The sequence below is a fragment of the Apodemus sylvaticus genome, chromosome 3 (assembly GCF_947179515.1).
Source record: "Apodemus sylvaticus chromosome 3, mApoSyl1.1, whole genome shotgun sequence".
Classification (NCBI taxonomy): domain Eukaryota; kingdom Metazoa; phylum Chordata; class Mammalia; order Rodentia; family Muridae; genus Apodemus; species Apodemus sylvaticus.
The window spans coordinates 140,738,147-140,759,844 of NC_067474.1; the positions used below are offsets into that span (position 1 = coordinate 140,738,147).

Genomic DNA, 21,698 nt, shown 5'->3' on the forward strand with positions numbered 1-21,698 from the left:
AAGAAATGTACACCGGTGGCCTAGCTCTGCTAGCCTATCCATAATTTCCCTAGCATGGCAGGTGCGGGTCCTAGAGCCCCAAGTGGTAGAGCCCTTTCCTGCATGTTGGAGTCATAGGATCCCACACCTGAAGACAGCTTTGTCCCCAGACTGCCCATCCCTCTTGCCGGACTCAGTCTGAGATGCTGAGCTTTACTGTATAGCTAAGGATATCTAGGACTTTGACCTTCTCCAAGTCCATGCAGGTTAGAGAACCCAGGGTGCATTATACCCGAGAATGAGGGGTGGGTGGTTCACAACAGAGCAAGAGACTTCTGGCAGAGACCACAGGGAAACCAAGTCAAGTTTGGCACAACCTGGGCCCAGTCAATGAAGATGGGACTAACCAGACAATTGGAGAACCAATACATTTTGTCCACATGATGCCCACCCTGAGGACACAGAGGCTGGAGAAGGGCTTGCCAGCACAAGTGCAGTTCAGGAGGGAAACCCAGACAGATCATGGAGCAACTCTAGCGGCTTGTAGGTCCCGTGGGATTGATTCTAATCTTGAGGTGCTACTCTATGTGCAGCCCAGAGGAAATGCCACCTGCACCAGGTCCCTTCTTTTTTTTAAATGTTTATTTTTTAATTTTTTGGATTTTTTTTTTTTTTTTTTTTTTTTTTTGGAGACAGGGTTTCTCTGTATAGCCCTGGCTGTCCTGGAACTCTCTGTAGACCAGGTTGACCTCGAGGCTGGGATTACAGGCGTGCGCCACCACCGCCCGGCTTAAATGTTTATTATATGTGAGTTTTAGACACTCCAGAAGAGGGCGTCAGATCTCATTACGAATGAGTTGTGAGTCACCATGTGGTAGGGTGGTGATCTGAACTCAGGACTTCTGGAAGAGCAGTCAGTGCTCTTAACTACTGAGCCATCTCTCTAGCCCCGCCAGGTCCCTTCTATAAAGGCATGGGAGCTGGACTCCCTCTGCTTTGGCTTTTCTGGAGAATAAAGACAGTATGAGTAAGAGAGGACTGGGGGTCCAGAATTCAGTTGACGCTCTGCCCAGCCTAACTCTTAAGTTGGGGGCTGGGAATCTGGAATGAGTTCCTTGCTCCTCAATGGTCAGAGCCACCTGTTTAAACTTCTTGCCTTTACTCTTTAAATGAGGCAGGTAGCTGAGACCCAAAGCTCAATTTGGCTTTGTTAAATTCCCTACTTCCCTCTTAGAATGAGCTGATGCAGTTATTGAGGGAAGACCACTGCCTGGTCCACCCACTCTGTATTTCAAACCCTGAACTCACAGCCACCCTGAGTCTCTCTGCTGGTATCAGGTCTTAGTCTAGTTAGGTCTCTAATTTTTTGCTTCTGTAGAATTATTCTCTTCCCAGCAATGGTTTTTAGTTAAAATTTTATTTAACAATGCACACAGTCACTAGCAGTTATGATGGTATTACAGGACTTCCTTGGCACTGTGCCTTATGCATTCTAGGGAAGTTAGGTATGTTACCACCAAGTCACAGTCCTGGGGGAAATAGTTTGGTGGGATTCTGGGAGTGTGCTGCCATGCTTGGCTTCTTACTAGATTTCTATATTAGGAAATTATGTTCAATAGGACTCTAGACTCCTAATTCTCTTCTTTATCTCCAACCCTTATCATACTGTCTGGTATGTAGTAGTTGCTCAGTAAATGTGTTAAATGTAGATGTGCCTAACATACAATCTGTCAACTGGAATACTTTAAAAGAGAAAAATTAGGTAAGAGGGTCTGTCAGTCACAAGAGCTTACAAAGCCAAGGCTAGCCTAGGCTACAGTAAGCTATCTACAGATACAGTAAGATCTATATCCATCTCAAAGAACCTCCAACAAAACTTCATTAGGATTCTAAGAAAAACCACAGAATTCTTTTAATTAATCTCAAAGTTTCAAGTTTGTCTTATGTATCTTTCATTTGACTAATGAACTTTTCAACAATTCCCCCCAGTCTTTCAGGTTCCATCAATTTATTTACCAGATCCTGCTCAACAGCTATCAGAGCCAGGCTACTAAGTTTCTCTTGTCCCATGGTACGAAGTAAGTATGTTTTAAGATGAGGCAGCGTGGAAAATGACTTCTCATTATTTGCTGAAGTAATTGGCCAAGATAAAGCAATATGCAGCAGTTTCGTGATACAAGGAATACTATTGTGGAGACCGTGCTGAATAAACAAACAGCCCAGGTCACTGAAGCTGACGGAACCACTCTCTGTGACGAAGTTGAGGCTTGCATACTGCCGGTAAAACCTGAGCTCAGGCGTGATGTCCGCATCAAGCTTGTAGAACTCCTGGATGTGCTTGGCTGTCGCTTCATTTAGTGGTTCATTCCACTTAAGTAACAGCTCTGAAATTTGTTTCATTTTGCAATAGTCAAACTCTGAAAAATACAACTTTAAATTTTTTAATACAGTATCCAGACCTAGGTAATAAATATTAATTTTATATTGTTCATCTGCTGAAGTAGGAAAAAACATATGTTCTGAGTTGCCAGGATCTACTGTTCTTTGAATTTTTCTTTTTTGAAAAGAGGGTTTCTCAACATCAAAACCCTTGCTGGTTATCTTTTTACATATTTCCTCTGCTCCATCCCAGATAGTTTTAAAATATATGTCATTCCTTTCAGAAGATAAACATTCCAAAATTGCTTCTATTTTTGAAAACAAAGAAAAGATGTCGACAGTTTCACTTTGAAACTCTCTAGAAAGAATCCCTGTGATACTGAGTACTCTATAAAGAAATTTCAAACAAAATATAAACTCAAACTTGGTAACCATTACCAACAAATCATCCAGTTCAGCAGCCACAGCTGTGCCTGAGGAACGGCGCGACACAGACTCCAGCATTTCAATGATCTCTGGAAGGCAATCCGTCACAGCCAGTAACAAATGGTCATGGGCTGGCCAACACGACTGTGACTTGTGTTTCTTACAAGTTTTATTCAGATTTAGCTTACACATGGTTTGCAAACTCGCCAGCATTTCTCCAGACATACGGACAGTGTTGAACAAAGAGCTGAGAGTGTTTAGTGCACTGCGGAGCTCCTTCACCCCCTTACAAAAGCTAATCACCGCTAACTCAAAAAAATGTGCATGACAGTGCACATATAGAACTCTTGGCTCTTCCTTCTTGAATTCTGTTACAACTTCATTCAATTTTACCCTAAAATTTGTGGCACTATCATAGGCTTGGCCACATATTTTATTAAAATCAACTCCAACCTGCTGCAGGTAAGCTTTGATACGCCTGTGTACGTGGACCCCAGTCACCTCCTCGGCAGTAACAAACCCCAGGAACCTTTCTTTAACAAAGACAGCACTTGGTGTTTTTTGTGGGTACCTCACACACACTGAAAGCTGTCTCTCAGCAGCACTACCAGCTATCTCCTCACAGATTATTGAAAAGGCTGAGGAGGCGTTGATCTCACTCACGATGTCTTGCAACATTTCACCCTTTATCATTTCGATAATCTCCTCCTGAACATGTGTACTACTATAGAAGTCAATGTGTGAACTCATAAGCCGAAACACTTCTCCTTTATCTCTTGCTCTAATTTCTAGTAATTCCAAAAAATTGCCTTTATTAATGGATGAAATAGACTGGTCATTTTCTTTTAAGAGCAAGCATTGTTTTCCAAGAAATAAAATGTTCTCAATGATGAGCTTTAGGTACTTTTTATTTCCTTCAATCTGTTTTGAGTAAACAGATGAACTGTCATGTGGAACAGCATCAAGAAACTGGTAATGCCTCCAAAATTGCAGTGACTTTAAGTGCACGTCACTTTCTTCATGCTTTCTGAAATTTTCCAGCATTTTCTCCCAGTCAGCAGTTCCTTGGGTTGCAAATGCTTCTCTCCGACAGCTAAATTTTTTCTGGAAGAACAAGTAGCAAGAATAGCAGAAAGCGACATCGTTCACAGTGCTGGGATGCAGATGCTGGAGACCTGGGCTCCAAGACTCTTCAGTAGGCCGCCACTCTTTTTTAATTTTTTGTTCTGTGGATGTAGACTTTGAGATATATGGTCTATCATTTTCTTTCATGGATTTCATGCTGTGTCTAGGATCCTGGTTTGTCTCACTGTTGTTCTGTACTTCCTCACTGGGAGCAGCTGTGTCCTCACAGAGCTCTGAGCAAGGTGGGAGGAGGCCTGGCTGGTCCGTATTACCAACACCACTGCTGGACTCACTGGCTGAGTTCTTAGGACAGGAATGGTAAAATAACACTTGTTTAAGCAAATATCAAAACATATCCACTGCAGTAACACAGTAAAATGAACAAGTTATGGTATAGGATTCTCTATAAGCAGCACTGACATAATTATTTGCCATCTAAATCCAGCATTTAATGTTTAAAGGAGCTCTAGGTATTTAACAGCAGGAAAATAATTTCCATTACTCAGATGACTAGAACTTTTCACTCAAGAGGAAGTTGGGCATGGTGGCATGTACCTTTAATCCCAGCACTGTAGAGACCGAGGCATGCAGATCTCTGAGTTCAAGCCCTGCCAGAGTTACAGTGAGATATTGTCTTAAAAACAATCAATCAGAGCTGGAAAGATGGCTCAGCGGATAAGAGCACTGACCGTTTTTTTCCAGAGGTCCTGAGTTCAATTCCCAGCAACCACATGGTGGCTCACAACTATCTGTAATGGGCATCTGATGCCCTCTTCTGGTGTGTCTGAAAACAATGACAGTGCACCCAATACATGAAATAAATAAATAAATAAATGAATAAATAAATCTTTTTTTTTAAAAAGGGATCAATTAAAAAGCAAAAAAAAAAAAAAAAAAAAAAAAAAAAGCCAGTTGGTAGTGGCACACTCCTTTAATCCCAGCACTTGGGAGGTGGAGGCAGAGGCAGGTAGATTTCTGAGTTCGAGGCCAGCCTGGTCTACAGAGTGAGTTCCAGGACAGCCAGGACTACACAGAGAAACCTTGTCTCTAAAAACCAAAAAAAAAACCAAACAAACCTAACAAAAAAACCCTCAGCTAAAAATTTAGTACTTTAAAAATATTTTTAGTTTTTGAATTTTTTTTTTTATCATATATCGGTATTTTGTCTGCATGTGTATCTGTGTATCCACTGTCTGCAGGGGCCAACAGAGATCTCAGATCCCCTGAAACTGGAGTTACAGACAGTTGTGGGCTGACACATGGGTCGCTGGGGACTGAACTCAGATTCTCTGAAAGAGCAGCTAGTGTTCTTAACTCCTGAGCTGTCTCTCCAGCAACAATACTTTATAGTACATATATGTGTATAAAAACACCTATGTATGAAAATACACATACACACAAAATCTGCTAAAGATTAAAAAGACATCAGGATAGGGGCTGAAGAGATGGCTCAGCAGTTAAGAACACTGACTGCTCTTCCAGAGGTCCCGAGTTCAAATCCTAGCAACCACATGGTGGCTCACAACCATCTGTAATGAGATCTGATCTAATGCCCTCTCCTGGTGTGTCTGAAGACAGCTACAGTGTACTTATATCTAATAAAACTTTTTAAAAAATCAGGATAAAACTTACGTTCACAATGACATTTGTAGGTACAGAAGAAAGTGCACCTGTTGAAACAAATTAAAGCGCATATTCAAGATTTTATACCTTAATAATACCATAAGCTCATGCAGTTTATTTCATATCAGGAAACAGACAGACAGATTCAACAATATGAGAAAACACTGCTTATGTCAGTGTCTATTTACCTTGTAGATCAGTGCTCATGACCAGGTCACCACCACTGTTTACCAATGACATTATATTGCTTATAACTGGATATTTCTTTGGACAGAGATTCTCTTTTGAGGCACTGTGCATCATGGATACATTAACTGACAAATAAATAAACAAAAATCATTGTTATAATCAAGCAGAAAACAGTGTCTCATAGTAAGTGGTTTGGTGCTGAGGGTTGTAACGTAGTGGGAGAGGGTTTGCTCGCCAGCACACCTGGTGGGCATGAGCCCAGGGTCTCAGGCATGCTGGGCAAGTAGTCTGACAACTGAGCTACATTACCAGTCTGTTTGGATTTTTTTTGAATAAAGATTATTTTATCTGTGAGGTGAATATTCTTATATGGGTGCTAGGATCTGAACTTGAGTCCTCATGATTGAGCAGCAAGCATTCTTAATTACTAAGACATCTCTCCAGGACTCATTTGGAATTTTAAGTTACTTTAATATGGACGTTAATCAAAACTATAAGTTAAAAGCAGAGTGTAGCTATATTCCAGTACATAGCACAACTTGAGGCTGTTAGGGATTACCTGAAGAAGATTCCATCACAGCACTGTTGTATGAAGAAAAACAAACAGAGCAGAAAACCTCTATGTTCCCCAAGTCATTAGTAATCACAATCATTTCATCTGACAGTTTCAGTGATTTGCAAGGAAAAGATCTAAGTATTCTGGGTGGTTTCTGTTTAAAGATTAAAAATAATATTCATATTTTTGAAACATCGCATACAATTCTAAAAACACTAAGCATACTACTGTAACTGCTTTTAGCTGAAATGTTATAAACAATAACAGTTCTTTACACTTTCTTAAAAACTAGAAGAGTACAGGCTACAAAAACCAAATGAGGGAATTTGATAAGCTTATCTGAAAACTATTCTATCATTTAACAGCTACAGTAGTAGTAATAATGTATAAGCAACGAAAAGAGAGGCCACCAAAAAAATTTATTACCCCAGGCAACTAAAGCCTACTGAATAAGAACACAAATTGAATTACAGTCTTTTTTTTCTTGAACATGAGCCCTTGCTCTAGGGCTAATGAGAAAGAAAAGGGCGTTTTATATCTACTACAGGATACTGGGGCAGGCCTGCCTCTCCAAGCCAGAGGTTTTCAACCTTCCTAAGGCTGTGACTCATTAATACAGTTTCTCATGTTATAGTAACTCCCAACCATAAAATTATTTCATTGCTACTTCATAACTGGAATTTTGCTACTGTTATCCATCGTAATGTAAATACCTGATATGTAGGATATCTAATATGTGACCTCCAATTGGGTGGAGACCTACAGGTTGAGAACCACTGTTCTGGGCTAACTTCCTGGTAAAGAATCACAAGCACAACCGTGTGTGGTGGCGCACGCCTTTAGTTCCAGCTTAGGAGGCAGAGGCAGGTGGAACTCTGAGTTCAGAGGCCACCTAGTCTACATAGTGAGCTCCAGGACAGCAAGGGCTACACAGAGACCTTGCCTTTAAAAATTAAGCCCCTTCCTGAAAACCAATCACATTCCTATTGTGAGAAAGCGGTGTACAAATGGAAGCAGAACACAGCAGGTTCAGTAAGAACAGGGGACAAAGGGATCAGCTGGAGACTGAGGAGTTTTACCATCTCGTCTTTCTACCTCACTGAAAGCAACGGTGGAACAGAACTGTTTTTTGGTACACGGTGCAAACAAAACTAAAAATACACAGCGTTTCCTTTCTGTGGAGACCAGACTGATAGAAGAGCCGGGGAGCAGGCAGGATGGTTTGGCAGTTAAAAGCACTCCTACTCTTTCAGAGTACCTGTGTGGAGTCACAACAGTTCCTATGATTCCTGCCCCAAGAATATGGGACCCTTTTCTGCATCTATGGGCATCTGCACAGATGTGTAAGGTTGTTTTTATGTGTATGAGTGTTTTGCCTGAATGTATATATACACCATGTGCATGTAGTTCCTTCAGTGTCTAGAAGAGGGCACCAGATCCCTGGACTTAGGGTTCTAAGTAGTTATGAGTGGCATATGGGCACTGGGAATCTAACTGGGTCCTCTGGAACTTAAGTGCTGAGCCATCTCTCCAGCTCCTAAATAAATTATTCTTTAAAAAAAGAAGAGGCACGGTGGTACACACTTTTAATCCGAGCACCAGGGAGGCAGAGGCAGGCAGATTTCTTGAGCTTCAGGCTAGCCTGGTCTACAGAGCCAGTTCTAGCCAAGACTACACCGAGAAATCCTGTCTTGAAAAATTGGGAGGGGGGGAAAGCACAGGATAATTTTCATTTTAGTCTTTTATTAATACAACTTTTTTTCTTGAGAAAAGCAACCCTGGCTGGCTTGGAACTTGGTTATATAGACCAGGCTGACTTCACTGAAATCTACTTGACTCTGCCTCCAGACTACCACAATTGCAGGCATGAGCCATCACACTTGGCTCCTCATTCTGTTAGTAAAACATAAAATGCTCGTGAAATCCCTCCTTTAGACAGAAGAACCCTTTCTTTTGCATTTGCTAGGGGTTGAACATAGGAATTGAACATCTATGCTAAATAGTAAGCTCTGCCTGCCACTGAGCTCTAGTTCCAGCTCTCACCGACCCAGTCTGTAGGCAGCGCTTCACAGTGCAAGAACTCTGACAGCACCAATTTCACTGACAATGCCATCCAGTCAGAAGGACCAGGGCACCCTCAATGATGGTTACCAAAGGAGTGCTGGAGATTTTGATTTCTTGTTTTGTTTTGTCTTTTTTCCCCGAGACAGGGTTTCTCTGTATAGCCCTGGGTGTCCTGGAACTCACTCTGTAGACCAGGCTGGCCTCGAATTCAGAAATCCACCTGCCTCTGCCTCCCAAGTGCTGGGATTAAAGGCGTGTGCCACTGGCGCCTGGCTGAGATTTTGATTTCTTGATATTCTGACGTATTCAGTATGAGTTATATATTATTGTTTTCCAAGATATGGTTTCTCTGTGTAATTCTGGCTGTTCTGAACGCATTCTATAGAGCTGACTGGCCTCAAACTCAGCAACCTGCTTGCCTGTGTCTCTCAAATAATAGGATTATGTATCACCACATTACAAAGTATCATGTAATGGTCAAGATAAATATTTATTCTAATTCATAAAAAGGGATCAAACCAACAACTATGTTAATCTCATTTAGTCCACAAAGCAAGGCTGTCTTCTCGGCTCTCAGGAGCACCCAGAGGTCTTTTTCATGTTCATTAACCATCAACCAAAGATTTCCCCAACGACACCAAGTACGTCACCGACTAGCGGGCAGGACAGCTTCTCTTTCTGCTCACCTGCTTCTATGCATTAGTATTCTTTGCACTACTCAAGTAAGGACACTGCTTGCCCCTGAAGTATGTGGGATAGATTATAGATCACAGTTCTTACACCAGTTCACAACAAAACTTGTCAGCAGAATGAAATGTGAAAGGTAGGCATTACTGCAAAGACTAGAACAATAGCAACACATGACATTTAAGCAGAATGACAAGAATTCTTCGAAATGTTAAAAACAATTGAAACTTACAGTAGATGTCTTCTGACACATGCTGCACTTAGGCAAAGAGCTATCAGTATATACAGTAACACATGGCTTTCTTTTTTCTTCATATGATGTAAGACAAGATTGGCTACAAAAGATTTTGTTACAACTGCTGTCCTCCAACCGGATACTCTTCATATCCTTTAGATTTAAAATGTCTCTAAAAATAAACAATAAATGCTTGTTAATAGAACAATAAATATATAAAGTAACTTATGAGTTTCTGTGTGAATACATGAGGGGCTCAGAGCAGGGCATTGGGCATCTTCCCCTCTTGCTCTCTGTATTGTCCTGACCCAGTCTACCTGAATTGGGAGCAAGAGTCACCGTTTGGGCTATGCTTGTTGGGCAGTGAGCTCTTGGGATCCTTCTGCCATGCATTTACCGTAAAACAAAACAGGGCAATTTGTTCCAGAAGTTAAGGATGCTGGCAATAGAACAACAGCTCACTACTGGCTGTAATTCTTTTTTTCTTAAGTTTATTTATTATTATATGTAAGTATACTATAGCTGTCTTCAGATGCACTAGAAGAGGGCATCAGATCTCTCTATGGATGGTTGTGAGCCACCATGTGGATGCTGGGATTTGAACTCAGAACCTTTGGAAGAGCAGTCAGTGCTCTTAACCGCTGAGCCATATCTCTAGCCCCCGGCTGTAATTCTTGTTTCAGGGGATCCAGTGCCCTCTTATGGACTCCAGGGGCAATACATGCACTTGATACACACAGACACAGACACACACACACACACACACAAGCAGGCAAAGGAATGGACTTGAACATTCAAGTGGCTGTCCTGGTTTGTGTCCACTGCTGTGGCCCAGGTTACGGACAGCGACCAGGAAAGGACTCATCTCCTCTCACAACTCCCAGGTCATAACCCATCACTGAAGGAAGGGCAGGAACTGAGACTACAGAGGAATCTGCTTCCTGGCTGACTGTCCACAACTTGACAACACAGGACCACATGCCCAAGGGGCTCTCCCACATCCATCACTGATCAAGAACATGCCCTTGTCTACAGGCCAATCTCATGGAGGCATTTTCTCAGCTGAGGTCTGTTCCTTCTGGTGACCCTTTTGTGTCAAGTTGAGAGAAACTAACCAGCACAGGGATAAAAGGGTAGACAGGCATAAAGCATTCCCACGTTTATCAGTGATTGACTACTGTCTCAAGACAGTCTATACAGAAAATTTAAGTTAGAACCTTAGCCATTTTTTTCATGAATTATATTTCTATGAGACTATATGCTAAACTACTGTTTAGAAGGGGACATCAGGCAGATATTTTCTGGAAAATGAAGGAAGGCTGCCATTTCAAAGGAAACAACTCATAGTATTTACTGCCAAACTTTTAAGTAAAACTTAGAGGGGGCCGAAGAGATGGCTTAACTGTGGAGATCACTGACTGCACTTCCAGAGGACCTGAGTTCAATTCCCGGCTTACAACCATCTCTAATGAGATCTGACGCCCTATTCTGGTGAGTCTGAAGAGCTACAGTGTACTTACATAAAATAAATGTTTAAAAAAATTATGTTCTAGTTCTAACTCTTATCATGGATTTTTTTTATTTTCTGTGGAAGATAAGTGTATAAAAATATATCTGGCTGGGCAGTGGTGGTGCAAGCCTTTAATCCCAGCACTTGGGAGACAGAGGCAGGCAGATTTCTGAGTTCAAGTCCAGCCTGGTCTACAGAGTGAGTTCCAGGACAGCCAGGGCTATACAGAGAAACCCTGTCTTGAAAAAACAAAACAAAACAAAGAAAAACAACAAAAAACCAAACAACAACAAAAATATATATCTGATAGTAAAAGTGTTAAGACCCAATGGAAAGTTCCATAGCTTACATTCTCAACTGTACAGTTCACTGAGTTGTCTTTGGGTCTGGTTAGCATTGGTGTGCGATTTATTTATTTATTTTTAATATAATGAAGTTTAAAATTCAAAAGACAAGAAAAAAATAAAAAAAGCCAACCAATTATGTTAGAAGGACTCTTACAGTTAGCTAAAAGTAACTGAGTGTGAATGTAAACTGGCCTGTAAATACATTAAACATTACAGAGTAGGCCTATTTGGGACTGGACTGATTTGTCTTCAGAACTTCTTTTTATTTCCAATACTAAAGTGTGGAAATGATACTTGGTTTTTTGAGACAGGGTTTCTCTGTAAAGTGTCCTGGAATTCACTCTGTAGACCAGGCTGGCCTCGAACTCAGAAATCCACTTGCCTCTGCCTCCCAAATGCTGGGATTAAAGGTGTGCGCCACCACTGCCCGGCTGGAAATGATGCTTCTTAAACATATCTTAATAGTTTTCAATAAAAAGTCTCCTCTTTCTAATATTTTAAATGTCCTCTTCAAAGTTATCCTTCATTTGCTTGATTAAACAGAAACATTAAGTATTAGTCAAAAATATTAAATCACTGCTAAAAAGAGAAGCCTTAAAAATTACTTAAAATTTTGCAACTTCACCCATGCAGCATTGCATGCATTTAATCCCAGCACTCAAGAGGCAGCAGGAGGAGGATCTCTGTGAGTTGAGGCCAGCCTGGTCTGTAGAGCAAGTCCTAGGACAGCCAGGGCTACACAGAGAAACCCTGTCTGAGAAAAATCAAAAGAATGCGAGATTTTTTAAAAGTCTCAATAAAGGGACTGCAGAGGCGGCTCAGTGGTTCAGAGCACTGCTGCTCATCCAGAGGACCTGGGCTCAGTTTCCAGCATCACTTGGTGGCTCTCAACCATCCATAACGACAGCTCCAGAGATAGAATGTCCCATTCCGACTTCCCCAGGCACCAGGCAGGCACATGGTACACATATAAACATGCAGGCAAAACACCACACATGCAAAATAAAATAGATCCTAAAAAATCCCAACAAAACATGTTATTAGGAATAATGATGGCCTCTTCCAGTCTAAGCATGACTATCACCTTTTAACCAATCCACAATTTCATTTATATATACGTATGAATATTCCAGAGTAAGCCAAGGTTGTCTATTTCTGCTCATCATACCTGATTGTTATTTCTTAAAAGAACAACTTACACAGCAAAGTCTTTCTTGCAAGAGTCTTTTCAATGCCTGTGACATGTAGCAAAGCTGGGGCTGAAGAAATGTAGTGCGTATATGCTAACCATGGCAACACAGTGCCTGAGCTCCTCAGGGCCTCAGTTTCCTCAAAACCAAAAGAAAAGGTCTGCACTGGGTGATCTCTAATGTCCCTTCCAGGTTTATGACTCTGCAGAAAGAGAAAGTAGACTGAAGAGAATGTCCTATATCTTATAGCTAAAAGGAAAACTGGACATAGTATAGTACTGCAGGATTGGAAAAAGCACAGGGAGGGCCAGAGAGGTGGGGCAGTGCTTAAGACGGCTCTTGCAGAGGACCTGTGTTTAGTTTCCAGCAGCCCACATGGTGGCTCACAACTGCTTGTGACATCAGTTCAAGGGATCAAATGTCCTCTGCAGGCACAGGGCATGCATGCGGTACACAGACACACAAGTAGAGAAAACACACACAAAATAAAAACAAAATAAAAAAGAAAGAAAAGATAGGTAAAGTTTCAGAAAATAGGACCAGAAACAAAAAATAGCATTGGAAGTGACAGCCAAATAAGGGACTGAAGCAAAGGGTCTGCGAGCCTGTTAGTAAGTGTAGGTAGTCCAGTATGGTAGACACTCCTGTACTGCCAGCACTTGTAGGGCAGAGATAGGAGGACCTCTGAGTTCAAATTCAGCCTGTTCTCCACAGCTAACTCCTTGCTGGCCAAAGGCTACATAGCGAGACCCCATCTCAAAACAAAAAACCCTCCAAGGGAACTGGGAGTAAACATGAGAAAATCATCTTGAGTGAGTGCTTGACTCAAAAAACCAAAACCAAAACCACAAAAACCAACACCCATACCAACCCATGCACGTTCTGGCCGTGGAAAACATCCTATGTGATGCTCTCAATTCTCACATTTATTTAACAAAACTCTAACAAAGAAATTCTCGATGCTTCTCCACCCTTCCATGTAATCTGTGTAAACCCTTCAACAACCAAATCTACTTCTGAGTGAGCTTAAAGGACTGAAAGCAGAAGCACATTCTTTTCATTTTCCTATGGTTTCTCATCTTCACAGATGAAAGCACATGAAATGATAACCAAGACTCTGACCGAGATCTGTGCAGCAAAACAAAAGGCCTTGCTTCGACTGCCATACCTTGAGCAATTTAAGCACATCCTTTTGAGAGGAGCTGGGGACACGGCAGGTGAAGGGTACCCATCGATGCACAGTATAGAGCAGAAAAGCTCAGCGGACCCTTTCCTCTGAAAAGCTGTCTGTCCCTCCCGAAAGACTCTTTTACAATTGGAACAGGAAAGCCGCGTAGCTGTGCCTGGAACTGCAGGGAGCATTTTATTCACGTCAGGTGAGAGCAGAAAAGATGTCAACTTGTGGAGCTTGAGAAATAGGAAGAAAACAGAATTTTCGTTTACATAAAATACATATGCACCTTTCACTTTAGAGGCAACTTCTGGATATGAAACTGAACCCACAATAGCATAATATTCAAAGGCAATTTTAGAAAGATTAAATTGGCTTTTTGATTGATCAAAAAAGTTTTGATTAATTCTATTACCACTGTCTGAAAATGTGGAGTTTCTATTGAATTTTGCATTGTTGGGTTTGACAATACTCTTAAAACAAAGACTTGAAAATAACGTAAAAAGTGTACTCAAGGCAACTGGCCAATTCAACAGAAAATGGCAAAGGAAGGGAGAGCCTATTGAACCCTTCACAAAACTGCACTGAGCACCAAGCTACGGTGTGTGCCGTGTGTGCTTTCTTCCCACAGTTTCTACCCAGTATTTCCCAATTAAAAAAACATGTTAAGACTTACATTTAGGACTAGAAGGGTCACTTACTGGTTAAGGGCACTTTGTTGCTCTTACAGAGGACCTGGGTTCTGTTCCCAGCACCTGTAACTCCAGTTTCAAGAGATTCAACCCCAGCTTCTGGCCTCCTCCAGCTCTTGAATACATGTGGTGTGCTGAAATTCACACAGGTGCACACACATATAATTAAGTAAAAGTTCTAACAATTACATTTAATTAGTGTGCGTGCGTGCATGTGTGCACGGGATAATACTCATGACATACGGTATGTGTGGGGAAGTCAGTCTTGGCCATTAATCTCAGGCTAGCAAGCTTGACTGCAAATACCTTTACTCACCAAGCCATTTTTCCAGGTTCTCAGTATAGGGTTTTTTAAAATTGTATTTATTAGCCAGGCAGTGGTAGCACAATCCTTTAATCCCAGCACTTGGGAGGCAGAGGCAAGTGGATTTCTGAGCTGGAGGCCAGCCTGGTCTACAGAGTGAGTTCCAGGACAGCCAGGGCTATACAGAGAAACCTTGTCTCAAAAAGACCTAAATAAATAAATAAATAAATAACATTTATTTACTTATTTGTTTGTTTCAAGGCGGCAGGGGTGGAATGGGATGGGATGGGGTAGTAGAAACACACACACCAAAACACCCTAGGGAGTTCATTCTCTCCTTACACCACTTAGGGCCTGGGGATAAAACAGGTTATCTGATTTGACGGCAAGAGCCTTTACCCTCTGAGCCATCTCACTTGAGTCTTCTAAGAGTCTACTTACATCTCAAAATCCAAAAATAGGAGAGCTTGGAAGTCAGAGGAAGGAAGATTAGGAGTTCAGGGTAACTGTGAGCAACATGATAGTCAGTTTCAATCCACTGTCCATCCCCAGACCAAATCCAAACAAAGAAATATACAGCAATCTGTTACTGTTGGTATGAGTTACCAGCAATGAACCACAGTCCAAAAAGTATTACCTGGAAAAATTTGGAGGTAACAAAATTTGGAGGTAACAATGCCCCCCCCTTTCCTTTTGAAATAATGTTCTTACAGAAGCTTTGGGTGTCTTGGAACTGACAGAGATGCAAATGTCTCTGCCTCCCAAGTGCTGGAGATAGGGAAAAGTTTTAAATGTGTGTCCAATTGTTCATTGTTCTATGAGTTATCTGACTGACTACTATGGTGTTTTTGCTCAAGTAACACTTTTTTTTTTTAATTTAAAAATGATCTGAAAGAAGGGCCAGAGAGATGGTTCAGTGGTCCAGATCACTGAAGGCTCTTCCAGAGCACCCTGGATTCAATTCCTAGCACCTACATGTTGGTTCTCACCATCCATAACTCCAGTTCCAGAGGATCCAACACCCTACTCAGGCCATCCTAAGTACCAAGCACATGGTGCACAGACATTCATGCAGGCAGAACAGCCACACACATAAAATTTAAACTCCTAAAATTTAAAGCACAGGAGTGGAAATGCTGACAATTCAGATTCCATAAAGTGAGAGCCAATTCATCAAGGGTCACCTTTAAATGAAACATGGTTTGGTACTGCCTGGCTTCAGACAACCACAGGGCTTGTGGAAGGTATTCTTCATGGATAAGGGGAGAACATTACAAGGGAATTTGGCTGAATCACAGCTTAATAGAAAGTTAGTATTTTAGGTGGAACAGTGGCCCACATTCTTAATCTCCTTAGGAGACAGGCAGACAGAGCTCTTGTTCAGTTCTAGGTCAGCCAGTACTGCATAGTGGGATCCTGTATCAAAAGAATGAATGAAAATAGAAGGAATGAAAGTTAGTTGATATTTTATAAGTTCTTTCTAGGTTTGGTAGCTCAGGGGTATAATCTCAGTTCATGGGAAGCAGAGACAGAAGTATCACTGTGAATTCAAGGTCAGCCTTGGCTGCAGAGTTCCACCTTAGTCTGAACTACTTTGGGAGACCCTAAAACAAACAAAATTTCTTTTACCATTTCTTTTTTTTACTAGAGATTTTAGTAAAATAGATAAAAGGGTGGTGGTGGAGCACACCTTTAGTCCCAGTGCTTGGAAGGCAGAGGCAGGTGGATCTCTTGAGTTTGAGGCCAGCCTGGATTACAGAGCTAGTTCCAGGACAGTCAGGATTATTCAGAGAAATCATGTCTAATAAAACAAACAAAACAAAAAAGACTAATGTAATTTTCTTGTCATTATTCACAGAATTAATGATTGTGTATACAGAAAACCCTAAAGAATCTATAACTTGGGGCTGGAGAGATGGCTCAGGGGTAAGAGCACTGACTGCTCTTCTGAAGGTCAAGAGTTCAAATCCTAGCACCCACATGGTGGCTCACAACCATCTGGTAAAGAGATCTGATGCCTTCTTCTGGTGTCTGAAGACAGCTACAGTGTATTTACATATAATAAATAAATGAATCTAAAAAAAAAAAGAACATGAAAAAATATTTAAAAAAAAAGAATCTATAACTTTAACAAGATCAATATTTAAAAATTGTAAGGTTTGGGGATTGAGGCCTTGGGTTTGACTGATTATCAGCTCCAGAAATAATAACAAATTTTACTTCTTTGCACTAGGATTAAAAAAAATGTAATTATAATTACTTTTCATGACATACTCCTTAAATATAGGATATTATGGTATAGTTCAATGGTAGAGCACTGTGTTTGATCCCATTGAAAGCAGTAGTAAACACCAAATATAGAAATAAATCTAATGAAAGATTTTCAAGTCTTGTAAACTAAAGTCAAAACACTGCTAAGGAAGCCTTAAATCAATAGAAAGATCTAACTGGCTTATTCAAAGATTCAACTAACTCAATTTTCCCAGAGGGAAGCAGCGGGCCAACACGCCATAGAGCCTTGTAAACCTGAGAGGTAACTATAAAGTACACAGAACCTGGAGCAGCCGGGTGTAATGGTGCATCCTAGATGGTGTGGAGGCAAGAGCATAAAGCTAAAGGCCTAGGAGACAAAAGCAGGTATCTACTAAGGGGGCTGGACAGGGAGACTTACTAGACGTTTAAACAAGAACGGGACAGTGTGTTATGGGTACATGTTGTAGCAGTTTCTTCAAGATTGATACATTTCACCCATAGGGAAGCTCCTTAAAAGGTAAGCAACTCAAAAATAGCTCCAAGAAGGCCCTGAAACTGAGCAGATTCTCTAGGTCTCTGCTTCCCAGAGTGAAAAACAAGAGTCACTCTCAGACAAACCACAGCAAATACGAGTGAGATCAGACCTGCTGCCCTGAAGAAGTCTAGACCAATTGAGTCCCTAGGACAGGGCGCTCCCCAAGCAGCTCAACAGCCGGCAGGCTGTGCGGTGGCTCCAGACGCCCAGCCTTTGGGAGCTCTCATCCATGCTGGGTGCACTTTGGTTCTGCTTCCGTAAGTAATCCCAATAAAACTCACTGGTTCACCAAGGCACTCTGGTCTTCGGTGGGCTCTTTATCTGGGGTGAATAGACGTGTGTCATGTCCCCTCAGGAAACAAGAGTCTTGTCACATACCAATAAAAGAAAAAGTAATAAAATCACTGAGTGTAGTGCTCATCATGCCTAAAATCCCAGCGCTCAGGGGGTAAGATTAGAAGATTTCTTAGAGACTTTGAAAACAAAAATAATATAATTATGAGAAATACTCAACTGTATTATACATTATATATATAATAGTAATATAATAGTAACACAAAATGGCCATTTCTGATATCTAGGTTAATATAGGTAAATTCCTTGTACTAACTGGGGTGATTACAAGTTTTCCCCAACCCTTTTTGATTTTTGGCCTGCAAATTTCTTTCTTTTCGTTTTTTGAGATTTTTTTTCAGTTTATCCTTGGGTGTCCTATAACTAACACTGTAGACTGATTCAATTGCTTCTACCTCCCTGCTAGGATTAAAGAAATGGGCAACCACCACCGGCGCTAGCTTGCAAATTTCACTCACATAACCCTACAGATAAAACTATTTGTTGCCATCTCTCTACTGCCCAATGGTTTTGTTGTTTGAAACCAGGTCTTATTAAGTAGCGCTGACTGGCTATATAGACCAGGCTGACTTCGAATTCAGAGAAGACCCTGCCTCTCAACTGCTGGGATTAAAGGCAAGCGCCAACACACCCAATTTGTTTATATCTGAAAAACACCCTGCTTAATGGAAAGAGAGTCACAGGTGTAAACGGAAAACAGAGAAAGAAACCGCAAGAGACCAAACGCACCAAGATCAGTCACCGCACAGAGTCCAGGACGCCAGGAAGCGGGGTCACGATTCTCCCGACACTGTGGGCATCCCACCTGTCGCGTCACCCTCCTCAGGACGGAAGAAACGCCGCCTCTCTCTGGAAAAGCGGGCCTGAGTGGCTCCACGAGGATGGATGATCTGTCGCCAACTCAGCGGCGGGAAGCGCCCACTCAAGCTTGGAGTGCAAACAACCCCGCCGGCTCCGCCCCTCTCCCGGAGGCCTTTGCGGCTGAGCATGCGCAGCGCAGCCGGCCTGGGGCGTGGGGGGTGTGGCCTAAACTGGAGAGGTGGACAGGGATAAGGGGGTTTATTCCTAGGCTATCCTTTTTTTTTTTTTTTTTTTTTGGTTTTTTTTGGATTTGGTTTTTGGAGACAGGGTTTCTCTGTGTAGCCCTGGCTGTCCTGGAACTCACTCTGTAGACCAGGCTAGTCTCGAACTCACAGAGATTCTCCTGATTCTGCCTCCCTATTTCTGGTATTAAGGGAACATGTCACCACACGGGCTAATTTGGATCCTTAAAGGTTAATGCAAAGCAGGAGTGAGGGCACAGGCCTATAAGATGGAAGTGTGTAGTTAAAAGTTTGAGACCAACCTTATTTTACAAACCCTGCAGAACAACAACAACAACAATGCAACGAGATGACAGAGCCTATTAAGGAGTTTACCATAAAGTCTGGCTAGCAGGGTTCTGGAATCTGTTCAGTGAAGAAGAGAACGGGTACCTGCAAACTGTTCTTTGACCTCTGCAATGTGCACACAAATACAACAAATAAACACATATGTGCATACATAAATAAAAATTAGGGCTAATGCAACATTAGTGACTCAAATGTTGAGTTACAACTTTAAAAACATGGTTGTAAATACAGTCTCAGAAAAAGAGGAATGAAAAAGTAGGGACAGTGGCTGGAGTGATGGCTCAGGGGTTAAGAACACTAACTATTCTTCCAGAGGTCCTGAGTTCAATTCCTAGCAACCGGTTACATGGTGGCTCACAACCATCTGTAATGGGATCTGATGCTCTCTTCTGAGGTGTCTGAAGACAGCTACAGTGTATTCACATACATTAAATAAATAATATTTTAAAAAAAGGAAGAAAAAGTAGGGACAGAAGGGTATAGCTAAAGAATTAAGGAGGGAATCAGATGATTTTGATTATTACTAAGTCTTAATAGTAAAGAAAAATATACATAAAGTTTAATAATCTATTCATCTTGTCTTTGACTATAACTTCCATCTATCTATCTTTCCTTTCTTTCTTTTCTTTTCTTTTCTTTTTTTTCTTTTTCTTTTTCTTTTTTGAGACAGGGTTTCTCTTTGTAGCCCTGGCTGTCCTGAAACTCAGTCTGTAGACCAGGCTGGCCTCGAATTCAGAGATTCTCCGGCCTCCAACACCATCTCTTGCCCCCACCTCTTCCTTCCTTCCTTCCTTGGAGACAGAGTCTCACTGTGTAGACAGGCCTAGAGCTCACAGAGATCTGCCTGTTTCTGCCTTCTGAGTGCTTGTGATTTACGGTATGTGCCACCACAGCCTTCACTTGCTCTACCCTCTCCTCTCTTCCCCACTCTTGGTTTGTTTTTTAAATGCTGGAGATAACTAAATAATCTGAATCAAAATCATTGGTTCACTACGTTAAACTTTGGTGGCATGGGTACTTTGCTCTGTTGTGGGTTCCCTATCTGGGGTGAGTAGATGTGTGTATTGTGTTTCCTCAGAAAAGTTTTGTCACATGACAGCATCCTCTCCATTTCCCAAGACAAGTGTCTTTCTCTGTAGGGTTTACGAGCTCCTCAGTCCCAGGCTTTTGAGGGTGTTTTCAGAACTTGACATAAGTTATTTTCTGTAGAGATTAAATCCAATCAGAAAGCAGTTGGCTAACCCCATAACAGATTTGCTATCATGGTAGGTTCATCTTCCCTGGCTGTTTGATGTTGTTTTACATTGGATTTACATCTTGGAAGGCTGTTGATGGAAACTCTCCCTCTAAATCTGCATAGTACTTTCTAGCACCACAAGGCCAAGCCAGCAGGCAGGAAGCTCCCAGTCCAGTTCCAACTTGATTTTTTTTTGTTTGTTTGTTTCTTACAACCAAGGCATATATGTAGCCTCTTAAGTAACAGGGTCTTTCTGTTCTGTTCTGGCAGGCAACCACTAACAGTGGCAATTACCTGTATGCCACTGTTGGGAGCCTCAGGAAGTTCCATGGCCAACAACTCATAGGGAGGTAGCTCACTCCAAGCAATGGGATTTTCATTTAGTGACCTAAGGCTTCTGGAATCAGCTTTCCATTTACACAGGTTATGTCTGCTAGGAGTACAAAGGTCTTTGTGTTCACAGATAGCTTAAGGGAAGCCAGGAATGTTAAACATGTAGGACTGTCTTTTTAGAGGAAAAGCTATATAACCTGTTTTCCACCCAGAAGGCTGGGAATGGAGGTGATTAATGTCCTGTTGGTCTGCACTGTCTGAAGGGCTAGGCCATACCAAACTCCCATTAGCAGGACCAGAGATGACTAACAGTCTAGGTGACATTTGCAGCATTTGTATAGCCAGGGGCTCCCCCAAGATCCCCCAACAAGGACCAGTGGTAGATAAAAGCCCAAATGACCTCTATGCTGTCTGTCTGACTAAGACCACATCAGCTCCTTCCCTAGGACCTTAAGATAATACATGTAACCTCATACTCAGAACCCATCTTCTTGGAAGAGGTAACATATATTTTAGTTGAGTTTTGCTGTAGTTATCATTCCTTGTGCCCTGGGAAACAACTGCTTTTTGACTTGCTCCCTTTGGTGTGCTCAGCCAGCTTTCTGATGCAACTCAGGACTACACAGGTGGTAGGGGGATTGGCACCATCCTCTGTGAATTGGGCCTACCCACATCAATCAAGAAAATCCCCTATAAGACTGATCCCAAGGCTATCTGGATGGAAGGATTTCCTCCATTGACTTCTCTCCACCCCCCACAACCCTAGCTGTGTCAGGCTGATAAAAACCTACCAAGAACAGGTTCTTCCTCCCTCTCCTGACCCCCTTTCTCCTATCTACCTGACCTTTTCCTCTATCTACCTTCCCACCTTTTATACTTCTGTATCACATATATCTACTAGACCTCCCCCATAAATACCCTTAAAGAATTATTCCCCCTGTCAATTATCTTGGTTTCTTCATACATTCACTTCTGCACAAACACACATATATAAAGGATCCACTTATGGGAGAGTACATGCTGACTTTGTTTTCTGAGTCTGAGTTACCACATTTGATTTAATATTTTCCAGTTTCATCCATTTTCTTAAAATTTAATTTCTCTTTTTTATTTGTTTT

The 21,698-nt window shown here is 41.7% G+C and overlaps 1 protein-coding gene across 10 annotated transcripts; it reads right to left on the reverse strand.

The window, feature by feature from the left end:
• Window positions 1-716: 716 nt before the first annotated feature.
• Window positions 717-18,574, reverse strand: Zmym1 (zinc finger MYM-type containing 1). Of its 10 annotated transcripts, XM_052177393.1 has the most exons (10): window positions 18,349-18,574; window positions 17,547-17,631; window positions 14,490-14,685; window positions 14,183-14,307; window positions 13,479-13,659; window positions 9,261-9,435; window positions 6,281-6,431; window positions 5,721-5,846; window positions 5,542-5,579; window positions 718-4,212 (listed from the first exon to the last, which is right to left on the reverse strand). In XM_052177393.1, the coding sequence occupies exons 3-10, from the start codon at window positions 14,495-14,497 to the stop codon at window positions 1,921-1,923; spliced, it is 3,096 nt and encodes a 1,031-aa protein (XP_052033353.1). In that variant the 5' UTR covers window positions 14,498-14,685; window positions 17,547-17,631; window positions 18,349-18,574; the 3' UTR covers window positions 718-1,920. The 10 variants fall into 10 exon arrangements, with proteins under 10 accessions (XP_052033362.1, XP_052033353.1, XP_052033354.1 ...); XM_052177394.1 differs by lacking the exon at window positions 17,547-17,631; XM_052177398.1 differs by lacking the exon at window positions 14,490-14,685 and having other exon boundaries at window positions 13,479-13,717; window positions 17,375-17,586.
• Between the last annotated feature and the right edge of the window lie 3,124 nt (window positions 18,575-21,698).

What these genes read in the sequence shown, in the direction of transcription:
- Zmym1 (XM_052177394.1), bottom strand. An exon ending in ATGTGCTTAAATTGCTCAAG is followed by an intron (nt 9,436 to 13,478) that starts GTATGGCAGTCG and finishes GTTTATTTTTAG; the next exon opens with AGACATTTTAAATCTAAAGG. An exon ending in CTACAAATGTCATTGTGAAC is followed by an intron (nt 4,213 to 5,541) that starts GTAAGTTTTATC and finishes TCCTGTCCTAAG; the next exon opens with AACTCAGCCAGTGAGTCCAG.